General features: G+C 34.9%; 1 protein-coding gene across 2 annotated transcripts; it reads right to left on the minus strand.

Annotated features, from left to right (window-relative positions):
• Positions 1 to 12,218: 12,218 nt before the first annotated feature.
• Positions 12,219 to 21,021, minus strand: LOC112052607 (gastrula zinc finger protein XlCGF57.1). 2 transcript variants are annotated; one of them, XM_024091754.2, is made up of 8 exons: positions 20,725 to 21,021; positions 18,488 to 18,625; positions 17,952 to 18,210; positions 17,731 to 17,847; positions 16,920 to 17,046; positions 16,393 to 16,617; positions 12,991 to 13,099; positions 12,219 to 12,733 (listed from the first exon to the last, which is right to left on the minus strand). In XM_024091754.2, exons 1-8 carry the CDS (start codon positions 20,878 to 20,880, stop codon positions 12,260 to 12,262), a joined length of 1,605 nt encoding a protein of 534 aa, XP_023947522.2. In that variant the 5' UTR covers positions 20,881 to 21,021; the 3' UTR covers positions 12,219 to 12,259. The 2 variants fall into 2 exon arrangements, with proteins under 2 accessions (XP_023947522.2, XP_023947521.2); XM_024091753.2 differs by having other exon boundaries at positions 17,937 to 18,210.
• Between the last annotated feature and the right edge of the window lie 471 nt (positions 21,022 to 21,492).

Consider the following 21,492-nt stretch of genomic DNA (forward strand, 5'->3'; position numbering starts at 1 on the left):
ACACCATAATTGCCCTATTATATAATAGTAGATAATCACAATAATACTTTTATTGAAATAAAAAGAGAAATCCTTATAAAAGGCATATAATTAAAGTAAACATTGCATTTCAATATTACTTTATGACCCACTTCGATGAAAGGCAAACACAAACCTAATATCCAAAATCGAATTGAAACAAGGAATTATCAGAAATCACAGAAAATATAACCCTCTTACTTTTCATATCTCCTTGTATTTATATTATGAAACGTATCTGCAAACGCGAACCCTTGCCGTTGGAATATAGCCTCGGGGAATATACGCGTGAGCCACGGACATACATTTAAATAGATACCGCAAGCCATACGTCTACAATACTATTGATACAATACTAAGATTATTTTAACTTTTGTATTAAAGTGGATCACGCACTTGTATTTAGCTAAAAACACCATGACTTACAAGATTAGATTAGAGATTACAAGATTAGATTAGAGATAAGTGCAAAGCGGCAAATGCTATGTTCATTCTTCAGATTGCGTCCTCTTTTTGTTGTCGATGTTAACATTAATTCTATTTATAATATTAATCATATTATTAACAAATGTGCCAATTGAAATGATTTTATTTAAATAGATCTTTCTCACTAACTTTTTTAAAGAAAAAAAAATAATATTTAATGTTTTTTTTTTATGTAATGTGAACTATTTCTTTTTTTCCTCTAATAATCGTGAAGACTGTGCTAAAAGTAGATACGACAGTAGATCCCACCATAGACCGAGTAATATAATATACTGAGGGTCACACAAACTTGAAGCTATTGAGACTAACAATATTAATATTATCATTCTCGTGACGTCGTCGTAGTTAGAACTAGGTATTACTAAAACACAAACGACATCTAGCTAAACATAAGTCCGTGGCGCAGATGCTACAGTAACATATTTAGCTAAACATTCGCTACACTCGACAAAACTTATGCCTTTGCCGTCTTATTTCAGAATATTAAAATTTGATTAACAATTCTGAATCTCTACCGTCATGATTATTGGCACTATTTTGAATGGTTTGCCCTTTTGTGTTTATTATTTTGTGCTTACCGTGATAAAGATTTAATTCATCGATTGTATTTTAATGATTCATTTGTGCAATTATAAATGTGTCTATTATTTTAAGCTGTTCCATAAACTATGATACTTTCAATTGATATTTTGTAATATATAGCAAAGTATACCTTTATTACTTACTCTGCATAAAACATAAAAAAAATATCGTTCAACCCGGGACAAACTAACAAAACTAACTTAGTCCCGTGATTTTACCCACATAGAACCCGTAGTCTTATACGTTTTTTAGATAATAGGTTGGTAGGTACATTTTGTTAAATTTCATCCACTCGTAGATCCGTGTAGTTGTTATGGAGTAATAAATAGTTTAATTTTTAAGCTATTGTACAGCTTTTAACGTGGGCTTTGAGTGCGGTGACCGAATGTAGAAATTCCGTAACGAAAATAAACCTAATACCCAAGCCGTGGATCAAGATAACACATTTCGACTTTATCATTTCGACTCAACTGGACCAAGGTGTGAAACTAAGGGGCAAAATTTATTAAACCAGAAAGAATTCAATTCCAGCTCAGTAAAGACATTTTTTATTTTTTTTTCAATTTATTTATTCTTTTACTTTTTATTCTTCTCTAAAGAGAAAAAAATACTGCATAATATGTAAAATAAATAAATAATTATAATTGCAAAGTTGATAAAAAATGCTTTACCGCTGCCGTCCCCGAGTGCCACACGTATTTTTTTATGTAAAAACTATTGGATGAGCATGGACGCATGGACACCCTGAACCGTGATATTTTCTACTACACGAATAAACCTTCGTCTATTATTCGACACCGCATTAAATTCCATTTCGAAGCATATTAAAGACCTAAGCATACAAACGCGGGAAGTCACTTCGTTTTATATTATGTAAAGATAAAGAATCTCTCACCAGATTCCGATTGAGTAGATGTACGAAAACGTAAGTGTTTAAAGACGGAAAAGCTAAACCCCTTGCCTGATGAACGTCGCCTTAGGGAGTACATGTATTGCTTGAATCGAGATCTTTATTACTTTGGGATCTCATATTGGAACTTATAACGCTTCGCCGCTTCCGTTGCCTTTTTTGCAAAATGATAGTTCTTATATTATATGCCGAGAATGAATTTGGTATTCCCAGCCATACTGAATAATTGAAAACAAGAATTTGAATACAGAATAACCGATTTGCATATATCTCAATACCATTTTTTTTTAATCGCTTTGCGGCTACCAGATAGTCCTGGACCAATTAATAAAACCTCGATTGGTCTAGCCGGGATCGAACTCAGGCCCTCAAAACTGTTTGTAAACGTCCTACTTTTTGTTAACCATAGAAATAATGCAAATTCTTTTTATGCACGCCAATAGTTACTTAATTCCAATAGTCAAGCTATTGGAATGAAAAAATAAAAGCTCAAAAATATTTTTCAAAAAGTAGTTTTGCAAATAAACTCTCTTTGTTTCAACACACGTTGAAGTTTACTCAACTTCTGTATATTTTACATTCGGAATGAAAATATTTTTATATTTTCCTCGTATTGTAAAATTCTGAAAAATATTTATATTTTTGGATTCGGTGCGAAAATATAGCGCGAATCTAAAAATATTTAGGACTCACAATAGTTTCTCATATCCACACAAAATTATGCTCACGTACTTACATTCCTACAAAAGGCTTTTGTTTGATTTTCGCTGCGTAGTTGAAACTTGGGACTTGAGACAAGTCATTGCATTACTATTAATTTTTAACCGACTTCAGAAAAAGGAGGAAGTTTTCAACTAGGTTATAGCTAATGTGGTTGTAATATTTACGGAATATTTACTCTTAACATGCCTCTTTATAGTATATTTAGTAAAATTATTGTTGTAAAACAGTGCCTGAATAAGTGGGTAGGTACATAAATTATTAATAAGTATTATAAACGCGAAAGTTTGTATGGATGTTTGTTACTCTTTAACGCCGCAACTACTGCACCGATTTGGCTGAAATTTGAAATGGAAATAGATTTTACTCTGGATTAAAAGTATACACATGCCTATGTGTATACTTTTATTCACATAGGCATGTTCATCCCGGAACAATGGGAATGGATGGATGAAAACTAAACTAAACCAAGCGGACGAAGTCGCGGGCATCTGCTAGTAAAAATGTAAAAGTCGACAAATATCAAAACGTATTTTCATAAATATGACATGTACTATAACAACTTTCTAAATATTTCCCGATATCCAAAAATGCTTGGATTGTCATGTAATTTTCATACACGAAAAGCTTTTTTTTAAAACTTTAATTGGTTCAATAATTGAAATCACAAAATATTACTACTACACTTCATATTTTTTACAATAAAGACGCATTTTTATTATTCACAATAGTACTAAACTGCAGCTAGAATCATCAATCATAAGCAATATGTCTCGGAGCTTAGTAAGTTATAGCGACACGGTCTCCACCCTATTGCTATTTCTTCTTGTTTATTCAAGTTTAATATAACTACTGTGAATCAACTTAAGAAGTTAACTCTTGAGAGTCAACTAAACAGAAATTTGATCTACTCAAGCGAAATACACAGCGAACGTGATATAATTTAACCGATTTTAATTCTCAATTCGGTCGGTATTTTTTTTTTTTTTTTATGTATGTACACCGATTACTCAAAGACGCCTGGACCGATTTCAAAAATTATTTTTTTGTTTGAAACGGTATAGTCCCCATTTGGTCCCATTGCCATCATAACAAGATCTGATGATGGAATCCTGGAGAAATACAACCGACTTCAAAACCTAAAAACGTACCCACTAAACTAAAAAGCGAAAAATAACATCATAATATGTTCTACCTGCTGATCAGTATGAAGTCGGTGCTTAGCCGGTGTTGTCTTAATTTAAGCCATTTCTGACAGGACCACATGAAACAACACTGTCTGCAAATCTAAATCTATAAGATATGCTCACATGGCTTGAATTAATACACCGGCTTAGCACCGCCTTCATACTGATCAGCAGGTAGAACATATTATGATGTTATTTTTCGCTTTTTAGTTTAGTGGGTACGTTTTTAGGTTTTGAAGTCGGTTGTATTTTTTTTTATTAAAATTTTTATTATTATAACATATAACTTTAAATAGTTAAAAAAAAATAAAAAATACGCTTTTAGCACGCACTAAAAATTACAAATATTAGATTTAAGTAACGTGACTATTTGTATTCCTGACAACAAACCCTTTCATTTGATATCCATATCATGGGGGTGGATTTCAAACTTCTACTCTTTAACGATCATTATCAAATGTGGTAATGATAATAACCGGAACCGTATAAAAGTACCTAAATCTCCTAAGTAAAGTATTTCACCTAAATACAAATGCGCACTTCACTACACTCCAGCAGTGGCTTAGCGTACCCCAGCATTTGGCCGCGGGTTTGTAGTCCAGCCGTAGGCTTCGGCAGGGCATTTAACAAAGTTATGTGTTATCGCCTCGTTGCAACGATTTGCAGACGGCTTCAGTGTGCTCGTGGCGTTCGAGCCATCCACATCTCTTGTTGTGTATTTCTGGGTTACTTGAGATGAAGGAGAGTGACTTGAGTGGAAAAGGGGAGTGTTTGTTAACAGTCAAAGGATCCATTAGCCCTACACATAACGTTCACAAGTGCGTGACTTCACTCAAGGTCATCCTCTGCCATTCTAGGGTTTACAGTTTGATTTATTAATTAAGTTGTCCTGACAAATGTTGTGAATCATAACCTTTGTTCGACATTAGTTTTCTTATTTTTGTAATCACCTCTGAGTCTGCTAAAATATGGTTAAGTTAAACTTGCATTTAAGTAATAATATGTCCCTAATTTCAACCAAAACTTACAAAAACCCTGTATATTTTCTACGTTAAGTAATTTTGCGGGATGTTTTTCTGGAATCTGGTGTGTTTAAAATGATATAAACATTTTTACTGGACTCCTCCAGGTTAAGGTTAACGTTTAATATCGATAATCGTTACGGTTTACGGCGCAGAGCATAAACGCGTAAACTTTATCAATGCGTTGAACAGTGGTTGGGTACCCGGGACACGTACGTACGTATAAAAGCGCCCAAGTAGACCAGAACCAATGAATGTGAATGTTTTTTCAATACATTCGCTCGTGAAGTAGCTCTTCTGTCGCCTTTGACGAAACATTTAATGGCAAAGTAATAGATTGTGAGACTGTGTAACCAAACAAACCTCATTCTAGGAAACCTGATAATTGGTCCACCCTTGTTCGTACCACAGGTAAATGATTTCATAATTTGATGGGATCCGTGGCGCAGTGGTGGATTTACAAGACGGAGGTCCTGGGTTTCCTGGGCCGATTGAGCTTTTCTTAATTAGTCCAGGTTAATAATAACTGGTAAAGGATAAAAAAGTACGGTAGTCAATTATTTAGAGCCTCAATAGCTCAACGGTAAAGCGGTCGGGCTCATCACCGAGGGGTGTGGGTTCGAGTCCCGCCCCGTTGGTCTGTCGTACCCACTTCTAATACAGTATTTCTCGACTAGTTTGAGGGGAGTAGATATTGGATTTGATGGGTTTGGAAGGTAGCAGGTTTGAATGCTCCAGATCCTAAATTGTCCAAATATAAAACATATTTTTTTGATAATTTCTACAGGACATCATAAGGAATCATTTTCTACGTCTCCATTCACCAGACCTTCAGGTTCGTGGAAACCCTTCGCTAGGGACTTATAATTATAAGTTCGCTTGAAAAAAATTAAAGATGATTTTATTTTTTCGAAGTTAAATAACTGGCGACTTGGGACATAATTTCTCCATTAATTATGCCGAGGAAATAATTAAAATATTACACAGTACATTAATACATAATGCAAAGTACAGTAAATAATTAATGTAAAGAAGCAGTCTAACTGTGAAAATCACATGAAAATGGTGTAAGTAGAAACGCTGTGCGCCTATGCTACGCAGTGTCTACGAGCGCCTACGAAAAGACGTCTACGCTAGAATTAGCATCTACGCTGCATAACATGAAACTGTTGAATAATAGTTGAATCTAATCTCGTAACAATAAATCTTTTAAGCAAAAAAAAGACAAATAAATAGATAGTTGTAACAGAAATATCTTCTATCTATGTAATTCAAGTGATTAACACAATTACTACTGTGTTATTATGTCACGCCCATATTCTATTACATTATTGCATTCAATTGCAAAAGAACCTAAGTTACGTCGACATAATTCAACGAGTCGAGCTAAAACGTGGGCGGTCTTTTAAGTATATGCCCATATACGAAGAGCCGATGGACGTTGGGATCCCAAGGTGCTAAAAGGGCGACCCTGCATCGGAAAGTAGTGGTGAACGACCCCCTACTAAGTGAATATATTAAATGTGTTGCAGATAGCTACTGAATACAGGCTGCTCGAAACAGTGATGTTGGAAAGTCCTTAAGGCTATGTCTAGCGGTGGAAATCCAGCTGATAATGATGATGGTGATTCAATTTCAAAATTAATGAGTGTGAATTAAGTTGCAACCATCTATGCAACATTTCACTAACTAGTCGACCTCGTTAGGTTATGTTTGTATTCTGATAATTAAGGGGAAACATGTTCTATTTGAAGCATGTCTCTAGGGCATGCGATGCAAGAGTCGCTGGAGTTTAGAATCACATTTTGAATCGTAGTTCGAATGTGTAGTCTGATGTAATTTAGTTCGGAGCACTTTGTCTCTGTATAATTCTACACCTATAAACCTTCACATTTTATTTAGGATATATTTCATACAGTTTTATTTAGGTACTAGTAGAAACTTCACATTACCGTAGGAATACGGGGATAAGATAGCCTATGGCCTTCCTGCATTTAAGGGCTATTTAACACTAAAAGATTTTTTTAAATCGGACCAGTAGTTCCTGAGATTAGCGCGTTATAACAAACAAACTTCTTCAGCTTTATAATATTAGTATAGATATCTAATTTACTAAATTCCCGTGGACACCGTCACGCGTTTGTGTTGTAATTACTGATCATAAATTGTTTAGTGAGGGGCATGGAGAACATGTCTAGCAGGGAAGGTATATGTTTATGCCTTCTAATGGATCCCTTAAACCTACTCCCAAGGTCACAAGCCAAACAAGAGATGTTTCCTCTATCACAAAATGATAGTACAATCACTGTCGCTGCTACCCATTTAGTCATACGAATATCACCAATGTACAACCAGTTTAATAAAACTTACTATCTAAAAGCAAAATCTACCTAAATAACGAAATAAAATTCCCTGACGTAGGTGGTCTCTAATTACAACAACGTAGAAACCTAAAACAAAAATTACATCCGTAACCTTTGAGGGTACTCTTGATGTGTCACGGATTGTGTAAAACGAGTTTGTCTAATGATAACACGTCAGCTGCTCATTCATTATGTTAACGAGACACTGCGGCCGGCAGTGATGGATTACACTACCCTACATTAATATGGGGACAAGCGAAATGGGTAAAAACTCCCATACATACATCTTATAAAACTCACAGGAAAAAATGCGACGTTGATCCAAGCGATTTATGATTATTTTATTAAGCAATTGTAGCCTAAATTTCGACTCAATAATTGGTTCCGTAGTTCTAGCTATTTACTTACTAAGATGTAGTCAGACTTTAGTACGATTCGAAGTTCCGTTTGTTAATAACTTCCAGAAACCCAATCATTACTCTCGATAACATACGTAATGGTACTATATCTGCTAAAATATATAAGATAGATATATGCTGTCGCGACACTTAGTGTAGAAAATAATGTGTTCTGCAAAGTTGTAGTACCTAAATTTTTTTATTTTAACATCAATAGTTTTTGCAGCGCACGCCATGTAAACAAAACTTTTGTACACTTTACATTATTGGAGTTTCAGGAAAGATCCCTAGTTTTTGTGAAAATATAATATAGCCTATAGCCTTCCTCGACAAATGGGCTATCTATCACTGAAAGCATTTTTCAAATTGGACCAGTAGTTCCTGAGATTAGCGCGTTCAATCAAACAAACAAACTCTTCAGCTTTATAATATTAGTATAGATTAAAAAGGAATATTAGTAAAGTTAATAATGACAATATAAAATAAATAAAGTTTAGTTTACGGTTTTCATACTAAAAAGGAAATAAAAATCATTATTGTTTCGAAACGTAAACAAACGCATAAATGGTGAATGAAATTAAATTTTAAATTTTACACGCAAACATTTCGGTGCATTTCAATGAACCTATGCAGCGACCGACGAACGACGAAAATTAAATGCTCAATAACTGTGAAGAACATAACTGTACCTACATAATATAGTAAGACTGCATAATTGTTTTTACCAACGTACAACCTATATATGTTACGTGCCAAGAAAATCACCGCAAATAGTGATCCGAATTTAGCGACTCCGCACTGAGTGCATACATGCACAATTTTGTGTTTACTTACATTATATTTTCACGTATATATATTTTTTTTACACTTCCTAAACACACAAGTCACAATATTTAGGTATTATATGTTTAAATAACTTTCGTTGTTTAATTAAATTAAATTGAAACAATTATGCACATTTAGTCCGCATCAGTTTTGATGCGCTAATGCCCTGTCTCTAGTATAAAATGTCGTTGGTATATATATATCATTTTATGAAGATTGAAAAATGTACAGTATGCTCCTATACTGTAGGTAGGTAGGAACGATGGCCAATATCATGGAGTTTGGACTGTGGGGGCTTTGCAACGTAGCAGTTTTCAATGGTTCAGACACTCAACCGTAAGGAGGGTAATGTTTTTCGAGCGTATGTATGTGTGTATGTATGTCCATTTTGGCACGGCCAACAGCCTAAACGGCTGGACGGATTTTGACATATGAGGTGTCATTGAGTTCGGCAGAACTGTAATAGTGACATAGGTTATATAAATTTTCAAAATGGCGCCCGTAAATGAAAAAAATGTGGGTATTATATTTTTACGACAAGACCTCGCTCAGACCTCTCTTCAAGCGAATTCAACTCATACTTTTCCGGATTTTTTATTTAAAATCAACCAAAATATTCATTGGAGATTTGCCAACTAGTCACGAACATGATACTCTACAAACACCCGCTAAACCAGATAATCTTTTCTAGATAGGTACATAAATATATAGGTTCACGGAAATTGTCGAATCAAGCTCCTTGCGCGGTGCTCCTACTCGGAATCAATATTTGGTGCGGACAATCTCTCAAATGTCTGTGCATTTACACAAGAAGGTACTTATGTAAGTAGTATATTTGGTATTGTATTCTACTCGTATAAGAAAGAAGAAAGAAAGAAATACATTTATTCACTTTAGTGTCACAAACAGTACGTCCTATTTTACATAGTACGAATGTCTGTGACACCAAACAGAATGGGCATTAATGCCATGAATTGCAAAAAATGCAACACCTGGCGCTGGTTTTTAGCTGAGTCCTATTAGTAGTGGGTTTTGTTGTGACTGCTCGTCCAAGGAAGTTCTAGAGACATTACTTATTACTACCGCAATGTGACGCGAATGTCGGTTAGAACAGACAGGGGAGATTTAATAGGTAAATGCGTCTTAACAGGATATGCCCCAACGATGTGCACTGTTCTGATGTTATACTCGATGAATTTCCACTCCAGTCAAATAAACAATTGCAGGGCAACTTGACAGGTTTGTCAACTTACAGACACCATTATCAGCCTATTTGAATATCCACTACAGAGCCAGACTTCTTCATAGGAGAGATAATTTGATACTTAGACATACCACGCTGTTTCAATGCCGTTTGGCACTTTAGGGCAATTCTGTAACAATCACTATCAATCCTTAGAGATAATGACACATACCGACAGCATATTATACTGTCCGAGGTACATGGGTGTACCACAATAAAGTTCCATCATAAAATACTATAATTTAGGCTAATAACTTACTTAGGCTGTGCTTTCACATAACAATATTTCGTGACGGAGTATATGGAACTCTGGCGGCGGACTCCACCACACTAGAAGATTGCAGAAGGCTCAGCCATCAGCGCAGACTACCTCTAACGCCGCACCTAAGTGTATATATATATATTTTTTTAAAAGTACATGTGAAGTCTTTTATTTCTACTAATGTTTTATAGAAGTAAAGTTTATGAGAAACTCTGTATCTAGCGCAGCAATTTTGACTTTCTTACATTCAATGAGATATTTTTTACTACATGAAGTACCTATAAACATAAACGCACAATTAACAAAGATATTTGCAATTATGTTTGACCATCCATACAAATCTAAGGATCTTACGGAGCGACGACGTCATCCTTTCGTATTATTTAATATGGAGCGTCTTTTTGCGGATCCGTGGCAGCGCCGCAAATATAACCCTTTAAATCCCTGAAGCTCTAAAAGTAATAATCGCATATACACTTTTACTTCTACAAAATTGCTTTACTATTGATATTTATATCAGCATACCTACTCTTAATATAAATACTAGCGGACGCCCGCGACTTCGTCCGCGTGAAACCCTACTACTACCCCTACCCCTACCCTACCCAACCCCTATCCTACCCCTACCCTACCCATACCCTAACCCTACCTTATCCTTATCCTAACCATACCCTACCCCTACCCTAAACCTACCCTACCACGCGACGGCGACGGAAGCTTAAAAAATGGAGTAACTTCTCCCGTTTTCTTAACATTTCCCTTCACTGTTCTGGTCCTATTAACTGTAGCGTGATGAAAAGTATACTATAACCTGCCCAGGAGTATGAAGAATAATTGTACCAAGTTTCGTTAAAATCCGTCGAGTAGTTTTTGTTTCTATAAAGAACATACAGACAGACAGACAGACAGACAGAGACAAAAATTTTACTGATTGCATTTTTGGCATCAGTATCGACTACTAATCACCCCCTGGTAGTTATTTTGGAAATATATTTAATGTACAGAATTGACCTCTCTACAGATTTTTTATAAGTATAGATAAAACTTAAAAAACGGTCATCCTATTTTCGGATAAAAATTAATTTACCGTTAAACTAATTGTCGTTTAAAACACGATGGCAAGTTATTATAGCTATGCACATCACAGTAGGTTACAAAAAATCTTTTAAGGGCAATTGCCACATGAAATCACTGGCATGTCTCTCAATAAGTTCAAAGTTTTTATTAAACGTAAGCTTATAGAAAAGTCGTATTAAAGTGTCAATGATTACGTAAATGACAAAATTGCTTGGAAATGAAATGTACTACATGACAGGCTACTTATATACCTATTGTTAAATGGTGATAAACTAAAAAAGGATAAACCTGGCTGAGTTTGTTGTCGGCTCTTCTCGGACCAAAGCGCGTTTGGAACCCTCGTAACTTTAATTTTAAGTTTTCGGATAATTATTATCACCATTATCTTAAGTTTAATATTATTACCTGACGTTTCGAAAGAGCTTGTAAACTAAGCCTATTTGAAATAAATGAATTTTGACTTTTGACTTTAGGGCACGTCCACGAGAAATCGGTTTACACCAAAAAATATAATAAAAGTATTAGAAAACGTCTATGGTATAGTCGTATAGTATTACAAAAATCTCAACTTCAGGACAAGGTGTTAGGTGCAGCTCAATATTAACCGCAAGTGCAGTATCACGAAGCCACGTAACCAAGCAATTAACTCAATCGGCCGTCCATTATACATCGGGGCGATGCCCATCAAATTGCCTTACTTAATGGATTTGATTTTATGATACATGGTTCATCGACGTGAGTAGGTCTACTCACGGTACAGATAGTAATTATTTCAATTAAAATCATAAAGTCAAACAAAATTCATTTTGAAAGTTGATTCCGTAGTTATTACCAACTGTCATGTATATAATTTACAATTTAAAAACAAAAGTTAAATTAAGTGGGTAGTGGAACAAGTTACACAACACAGCTGTCATGTTTTTGCTACCTATTTCAATAAAAGTCAAATACCTATTAAATCTTATTATTTACATTAGTGGCGACGAGGCTAAAATTTGGTTAATAAGGACAGTTAATTGATAATTTGTAATAATTAAGTTATACTGAAATTTACATCCCGTCCAAAGCATTGTAGGTAAAAAAAATCTTGTCTATAATTATGCAACGGTGAAAAAAAATGCTTCATTATTTAAATAATAAATTTATTCGAGGACTTAAACAAAGAACTACTTCTCCAATTTAACACCACCGTCATTCTTGTGTTGCGCCGCGTGTTCCAACAAGCGCTTCTTAGCGTGAAAAGACCGTTCGCAATGCAAACACTTGTACGCCCGAACGCCTGTGTGTACGCTTTTGTGTCGCTTCAACTGGCTAGTGGACGCAAATCCCTTGCCACAGTTGACACATGTAAAGGGCATGGCACCCGAGTGCTTTACCATATGCACTTTCAACTGCGCCTTAGCTTTATACTTCAACCCGCAAACTTCGCAACCAAAAGGTCTCTCATTACTGTGCCAAAACATATGCTTCGTGAGAATTCGCTCCGTGTAAAACTTCTTCGAGCACACCTCGCATATAAATTGTTTCTCAACGGTTACGTTTCTGAGGTGGATTTTGAGGTTATATTTGCTCTTGTAGATTTTGTTGCAGTGTCCACATTTTACTGGTTCTCTTTCTATGTGCATGTTTCTGATATGATCCTGCGAATAGATCAGTTTGCTTAATACTACTAATACAGAAGCTACGATCTAAAATTACATAAAGTACCTACATTCTTATGACCTAAATGTGTTGGGTGACACTCGAAAATCATATATTTTTAAAAGGTTGATAGAATTAAGTTTTACTGCGATCACGTCATAATTGAAAGGAATAATGTGATCTAAATATTAATAGTCTATTAAAATTTCGAAGTATCCATAATTTTCAAAAAGCATCAAAATGTGAAGGTACTTACTTGTAAAGTGAACATTCTTCTGAATCCTTTACCGCAGGTCTCGCATACATACTGACGTAAGTCAGAATGATTCACCAGATGCGCTTTGATTTCGTACCGGTACAAAAATCTGCGAACAAATGATTAAATTGTGATTCAAACATTTAAATAGAATGGTGATGGGTAGCAGCGACAGTGATTGTACCATCATTTTGTGTTAGAGGAAACACCTCGAGCAGGTCCCAGGACTTGTGACCTTGAGATTAGGTTAAGGGATCCCTTTAGAATGCATTAACACTTACCTTCCCTGCCCGACATGTTCTCCATGCCCACACTAAACAATTTAAGTTTATGATTTATGATAAACAATAATTATAACACAAAACGAAATTGCACAAAATCACTAACGCGACTGGCAGCATGAGGATGTATACGCTGCCTCACAAACAACTGAGCTCAACTCATCAAATACCCTCTTATTTATACCAACACTGATACCCCCCATCCCAATAACACTATGTACTTTCTCTCATTTATTGAAAAATAAATTACAATTCCAATGTTTCTTTATGAAAAGCAATGTATGAATTGACTTGCCAAGTTAGAAAATCTATTTATAAAATTCAATAAACTTTCCTACAGTTGTTTGGAAAGTCAGGAGAGAGAAAATACCCTACTAAGTGTGGAAATTGGTTATTTGACTTTAATGTAGCGTGGAAATAAACCGATTTCAAAATCTTGAACGGTATAACGATGTGTCATTAGTAATCGGCCAACAGCAATAACAAGCTCGTTCTGTATCGCTGGTCCTCTGCTTTTGACAGGTTAGAAATATATTTCAGACGCCGCCACGTGAATTTAAACCTAATGTTCAAAAACTTAACGTCCAAATTCCATTGTTCGATAATTACACCTATTTCGACTTCGTATCTAGATGATCTATTGCCGGCAACGTTTCGGAAAGAACGGTAATAAATAGGTTAGTATAATTACGGCGAGGGAGACCTTAACCTTCGTGTGGGTTATTTTACGATTATTTATTTACTGCTAAAAGGAAGTATCTATATTTTATTAATTTATTTTTATACACAATTATTATAAAGGTATAAAGAATAATTGATTTATTTCGTAATAGCGGATGCTCGCGACTTCGTCCCCCCTTAGACCTCTTTAATCCAGCTCTTACAATCAATCTTACATATTTAATGAAGTAACTTCTCCCGTTTTCCCAACATTTCCCTTCACTGCTCCGCTCCTATTGATCGTAGCGTGATGAAAAGTATACTAAAACCTGCCCAGGAGTGTGAAGAATAACTGTGCCAAGTTTCCTTAAAATCCGTCGAACAGTTTTTATTTCTATAACGAACATACACACAGACAGACTAAAATTTTACAGATTGCATTTTTGGCATCAGTATCGATCACCAATCACCCCCTGATAGTTACTTTGGAAATATATTTCATGTACAGAATTGGCCTCTCTACAGATTTATTATAAATATAGATTTAATCCATACGACGGCACCCACATCTCATTAAAATCCTCTAAGTACATTTCACTTCTAATCGATTCATCCGTTTGGGGCGAAGCCACAAACATGGACACAATCACACATTCTGTATACCAAACCCTCTTTTGGTACTATTTAATGTATTACTTATCGGTACCTAAGACCTTTCGGATACGTGACACCGCCACAGCGTCGGGTCAGCGATTTCGGAAACCTGAACAATTCCGGAAGGTCACGACCTACTTTATCTGACGTTTAAAGTTTATTTAAGGTCGCTACAAGGGCTCGCGTAAACTTTAGTCGTTCCATAGGTAAGTAGAAAACTAACAGTGATTCACTAACTGAATGATGGACAATATTGTGACTAATTTTAGCAGACTCAAAAGTGATTACAAAAATAAAAAAACTAATGTCGAACAAAGGTTATGTTTCACAACATTTGTCAGGACAACTTAATTAACAAATCAAACTGTAACCAAAATAAGACCCTAGAATGTCAGAGAATTGACCTTGTGTGAAGTCACGCACTTGTGAATGTTGTGTGTAGGGTTAAAGGATCCTTTGACTGTTAACAAACACTCCCCTTTTCCACTCAAACCACTCTCCCCGCCTATCCCAAGTAACCCATAAAGAATTACACAACAAGAGATGTGAACGGCTCGAACGCCACGAGCACATTGAAGCCGTCCGTACCGCAACTCGTTGCAACGCGGCGAAAACACTAATTAAATTTGAAAACCTGACCCCAAAAAAATTAAAAACCCGATTGAGATGTAATGGGACAACCGAGAAATAGGTAATAGAATTAGTATGTGAATACCAGCATGCTACAATGTCCCAAAGTTCTAAAACATTAAAGACTGTCGTTTATTTAAAAAGACGTTCTCATTCCTTTTGAAATTCATTAAGGCTTCCACGCGATTTGTGGCCGCTCAGTCATGTCAGCTCTGGCCCTAATACCGACAGCCGTAAGGTAAGTAACGCCAGAATTATAAATTCACCTCAACTTTATAAACTTCACGGCGGGGGTTACCGTTGTGGCCTCGATCTATGTAAATGGGCAGAAGTATCGAAAAGTCAAACACTATCGAGGTAATGTTCTGGAATCAATATTCAATTATTGACTACTAGAGGACTCCCGTGACTCCTCTCGCGTAAAATTCTGGTTTTCACAAATCCCACGGGAACCATGGATTTGAATTTACGTGCGCGAAAGGCGCCATAATTGGATCTCGCTCCATTCTAAAATTTACCTCGGTCCGGCGCTGATAGCAGCCCAGACAAATATGGTGGCGCCTGTAGTTTCACTCACATCGTGGTTTCAGAAAACTACAGAATGTTTTTGTACATTTTGTCTACAACTGTCGAAGTTATTTTTTAAATCCTATTCTTTGAAGGTTTTGAATACTCTAGTCCAGGGTTTCTAAAAGTGGGCTACGCGAACCGCTAGGGGTTCGCAATTTGACGGCAGGGGGTTCGCGACAAGATTTACGTAATGGTGGTTTGATAACTGATACCGAGTCAGAATTAAGGTTAAAATTTTTCAAATTTGCTCCTAACATTGAGTTCATTTGCGACAAGAAACAAGCCACCCATCACATTAATATTACACACTTTTGGTAAGTACTTTATGTGTTACCTTTTATTCAAATAAAAACCTTATTTTCTTCAAAGTGCATTAGTTAGTAAGGGGTTCCCTGTCACTTGGAAATTTTAACAGGGGTTCGTGGAGCCGAAAGTTTGAGAAACTCTGCACTAGTCTCTCTATTTTCTCTCGCTAATCTTCAAACAATCGTAAATCGTGTCAGTCTGCCAGCAGATAGTATCATAGTGTGTACAATGATATCTCGTACGTGGTACTTATGGTCAAAAAAACCGCATAAAACTTAACATAAAATAGCATAATACTTACTTTCTATCACAATGGTCACACACGTACATACGATTACTCTCCGTATGTTTTCGATGGTGAGTTTTCCATGTCTTGAATTTATCAAAAGTTTTATCACAAAGGGTGCAGTAACCACCCGGTTTCTGCAAGTGCACCGACCTGAAGTGAAACTGTAGAGATAGTATGGATGACTTTCTTTTATCGCATTCTATACACCGCAGTTTCATATTTGGGTAATGGTTGTATCTGAAAAGTATAAGTAAATTAGTTTCTTCTTGTTATATATTTTAATTAAAACGTCCTCCGCCGAGTCTATTTATGTATTATGTATGTTAGCAAAAAGCTCAAACAACTGCCTAAGGATATAATATATGAGTAAAAGTTATTTTTTTAATTATTTTAAAATTGTTAAAAATTGGAAATAAGACCTAATTCCTTTTCAGATTTAATAAAACAACACAAACATGGTTTGTGACAAATTAGATAATGAATACATTAATCATTTCTGAACTGAAAATCTAAAGAACAACACAAAAGTAACTTTATACCTGTGGGTTATCATGTGAGCGAAGTCTATACCGCAGTAGTTACACAAGTCACATTGCAAATGGTTATCCAGCCAGTGCTGTTTTATATGTTCGTTGAGGTCACATGTAAATATTGCATCACATAAACCTAAAACAATAATCACTATCTACAATCTAGACCAGAAGTTCCCAAACTTCTTTTTCTCATACATCACTTTCAAAGTTTAGCTGGTTCAGGTACAGAACAGCTAAGGTTAGAAATTTTCAGGGGGGGTAGTAGAAGACCCAAAAAAAGTTAGAGCTTTCAAATATAACAGCAGCACCTAAAGTAAGGAAAATAAGACAATATACATAATTACATATATATATATATATATATATATATATATATATGTAATTATGTATATTGTCTTCTTTTATGTATATGTACTCTACAAAAATATTTTTAACAAAAAAATTGAACCAACTTCAAAATGACAAAAATAAACTAAAAAGCGAAAAATAACATCGTGTGTGCTACCTTCTGATAATTTTGAAGGTGCCCAGCAAGTGACGTATTAAGACAAACATAAAAAAAAACATACGCGTCCAATTGAGAACCTCCTCCTTTTTTTTGAAACACACATACAAAAAAGATTAAAACCCTTTTTAACCGGCTTCAAAAAAGCTTTTGAAGCCGGAAGGAGGTTCTCAATTGGACGCGTATGTTTTTTTATACAGAGTTAACAATAATTTAACTGAAATAAATCATTTGAAATCTAAAATATTGATATAAAATTGGATTTTTTTTGTATTATTTTAATTGGTAAAAGTATGATGTTAAGAAACTTACCACATTTGTCAGTACATGATTTGCCATTTCCATTTTCAGTTTTTACACGTGTTTGATCAGTTTTCTTTAAATAATTTGTGCAACGTTTTCTATGCTTTTGCAGCCATTTGTGGTTATCTAAACATAACAATACGACAGATTAAATAAAAAATCAAATACACTTTTAATAACTGAATATCGATGACAACAGTAAATTCAATACTCACTATAATTTTTCTTACATTTTTTACATTTATATGTTTTTGTTGTGTTTTCTGATTTGACATTACAATGATTGCTTTCTTTGGTATCATTCAAAAATTTTGGTAATTTAGGAGATTGACTAGAATTATTTATTTCGATACCAGATTTTGGCTCAAAACTGTTTAAATCAACTTCTGTGCATATTTCATTATCATCACATACTTGTTCTGTATCAGATAGCTCGTTTTTAATAGCTTTCACTTGTACATCAATACTACAATTTAATTCTTCTTTTTGCTAAAAATAAATAACTTATAAAAAATTTGTAATCAGTATAAACTAGCACTATTTTAAATTTGAATGCAAACTTGAAGGTCAAACAGTGAACTTAAGCTACTAACTACACTCCTCTCCCAAACTACCTCCCTGTCTAATTTCATCTGCAAAGGTCAGCTTTCGATTGTTCATGATGAGTGTCTTTCGCTTTTGAAGACACACATAATTAGGAAGGTACATACTAAGGGTTACAGTTTGTTTGCCAGGTTCTGACAAAAAATCAAATGTTTTTACTTACAGGATGATTATTTGAGAGTATTGGATACTTTCTCCAAATTATTTCTGTTTCTGCACACTTTTTTTTAAACTCTGCAAACTCTTCAACCTTATTTTTACATTTCATACACAGTACTTGAGATGTGTACTGAAGGTTCATCTGGACAAAATAAATCTTATATACTTTAATAAAAAAACATAAATATCTAAAATTTAAATAACATATATTTAAATTTGGAATTATCATATTTGTGCTGCACAAAATATAAACTATTTTATCAAATGTAGAAATTCAACGCATACCCTGTCATTAAGTAATTTAGTAGTAGTGGATATTTTGTGAATAGACTCAGATCTTGTATGCTGACAGGTTATAACTATAACTCATTACTATGTAGCAACATAGAACATAGTTCAAAAGAGCCGGGGGATGAAACGGTCCCAAGGTGCTGCAATGGCGACCCTGCTTTTGAAAGCTCAGTGTCAGTCGACCACCCACCAGGTGAAAATATAAAGAGAGTTGCAGAGATTTGCTGGATGCATGCGGCTCAGGATAGTGATGTTTAGAAGACCATCCAAATAGCCTATATCCTGCAGTGGACACGCATTGGCTGCTATGATGATGATGATGATTGTATAGTCTATCTATTACCAGAAGAACCTTCTTCTGGTAATAGATAAGACTATACAGTCTTCCTTGATGTAATAGTAAGTTGACAGCACTAGAGACTTTGTGAGTATTAATTATATGAACATTTACAAAGCAGAAACGTTCTCAAATTAATTATCTTCTTATAGACTAGCAGACTTATATTTAATATAAAATTTTATTTAATATAATGATAATGATTTTATTATTATTATTAAAAGTCATACAGATGAGGCCATAGAAGTATGTATCCTCCTATGCATCCTTTATTTTTACACAGAACTGTCCTGTCAAACTCTTGGGTGTGATTCTGCTATATTATTTTTACTTATTGATGTAATATTTGCCTATAACAAGTTTTATTATAATTTGAACTTTATTTATATGGGATACCATAAATAAAATGTCATTTGTCATGGACATGAGCAACCAACAAGCAACAATTTGATAGACATAGACAATTTTTGACGGCCTCCATGGCGCAGTGGCATTCGCGGTGGATTTACAAGACGGAGGTCCTGGGTTCGATCCCCGGCTGGGCAGATTGAGATTTTCTTAATTTGTCCAGGTCTGGCTGGTGGGAGGCTTCGGCCGTGGCTAGTTACCACCCTACCTGCAAAGACGTACCGCCAAGCGATTTAGCGTTCCAGTACGATGCCGTGTAGAAACCGAAAGGGGTGTGGATTTTCATCCTCCTCCTAACAAGTTAGCCCACTTCCATCTTAGACTGCATCATCACTTACCATCAGGTGAGATTGTAGTCAAGGGCTAACTTGTAAAGAATTAAAAAAAAAAAAAAAAGTACCTTACTTGAAAAGCTTTGGATACATATTCTGACATAAAACCTACTGTGGTTCTACAGTACGGTATTTAGGAAGGTCATAGAGAGATTTAGCGGTATGCCTTGTGCACCAACTCTTATCACATATAAAATAATAACCATTTTTACCAACACCTTAAGAAGCTTTCGCTTAACTGTTGGATCAAGAGTCGGATACAACAGATATTGTGAGGAGTTTCCTCACTCTGGAGTCCTGACCACCGGTTGCTTGGGCACTTAAATATCCCGCAGCGGGAGGGTTGATTTTTTTTATAAATTTTTAATAGTGTTTTGTATTTTATATTTATATTGACATTGTTAAAAATTTAAAAAAAAAAAACTAATAAATAAATGAGAGAAATCTAAAAACCATTTATAATAAATATTTTGTACAGAAAGAACATTTTTGTACCAGTAAGGTACAACTGAAAAGTTGGAGGTGCATGTCCCGGACCAGATTAGAATCTGAGAGGAGACTCGTGCCCATCAGTTAGGGAGTATATGGGTAGATAATGATGATGATGAATTACTGGTATTATGCTAGAGCTGCAGTATGCTTATGTATGTGTAATTTACATTTGCAATTCTCATATTGGTTAAAAGAAAAAGAGTCATGATTATTGAACTTTGTTCCATAGGTTACCTGTCAATTATTTAAATCATATTCCTATTGGTTTGATAGGTCTAAAGTCAACTTATTTCTGCAGTGGAATACCTTCATGTTTATAATTTTGTTATTGTTTTTGATCAGCAAGAATTTATACCTAAATAAGTAACTGTTTTTACTCACTGTAAATCCAACGCAGTATTTCAACAAATCCAGAATATGCGTACATTCACTAAGATTTATTACATCACTGTATTTAGTGTCTAAGCACATACGACAACTATTTTGTGTAAGTGTAGGGACCATTTTAACACAATTTTTCGTATTGGAGAATGCCATATTTTAAATAAATAATACCACAATATAATTAGGTCACTGTTTCGCCATTTTATCGTGTTACTACAAAAATCTCAAAGAGTTTATTACATAAATAATCCAAAAACATAATATAAACGGCACGACAGTACAACAAGACAAACAATAACAAACAAATCGATTTATCAAAATATGTCAATGTCAAACTATCAATGTCGCAGACTATGACAATTCGTATGATTTAGAGAACAATGTAGACAGAGAAAAAATATATTTTAAGTAGTAGAGTTATAGGTAACCCATATTTCTTACAAAAAAGAGAAAATTATTTATAGTTTCAAAATCGGTACATTTTTGCCCCATATAACATATTGCAAATTGATAGGTAGCTAATGACTCCTTCAATCACCCCATTATAGGGATCGCCATACATTTTCAGTGACCGGATCTATAAAGTAAAGATTATGAAATTAATATTTAAGTATTGTAGAAAATAGTAGTCAGAGACGGATATGACATCGCTCGCTCTCGTGTTGGCGAGAGAGAGGTAGCAATCGGTTTGCGGAAACGACTTGCGATAAAAGGTGCTCGTCGTACAGTCGGCTTAATACGGTTGCTTAAATACGGATTGGCTTT

Source organism: Bicyclus anynana, chromosome 9 (genome assembly GCF_947172395.1).
Source record: "Bicyclus anynana chromosome 9, ilBicAnyn1.1, whole genome shotgun sequence".
In the NCBI taxonomy this organism is placed as follows: domain Eukaryota; kingdom Metazoa; phylum Arthropoda; class Insecta; order Lepidoptera; family Nymphalidae; genus Bicyclus; species Bicyclus anynana.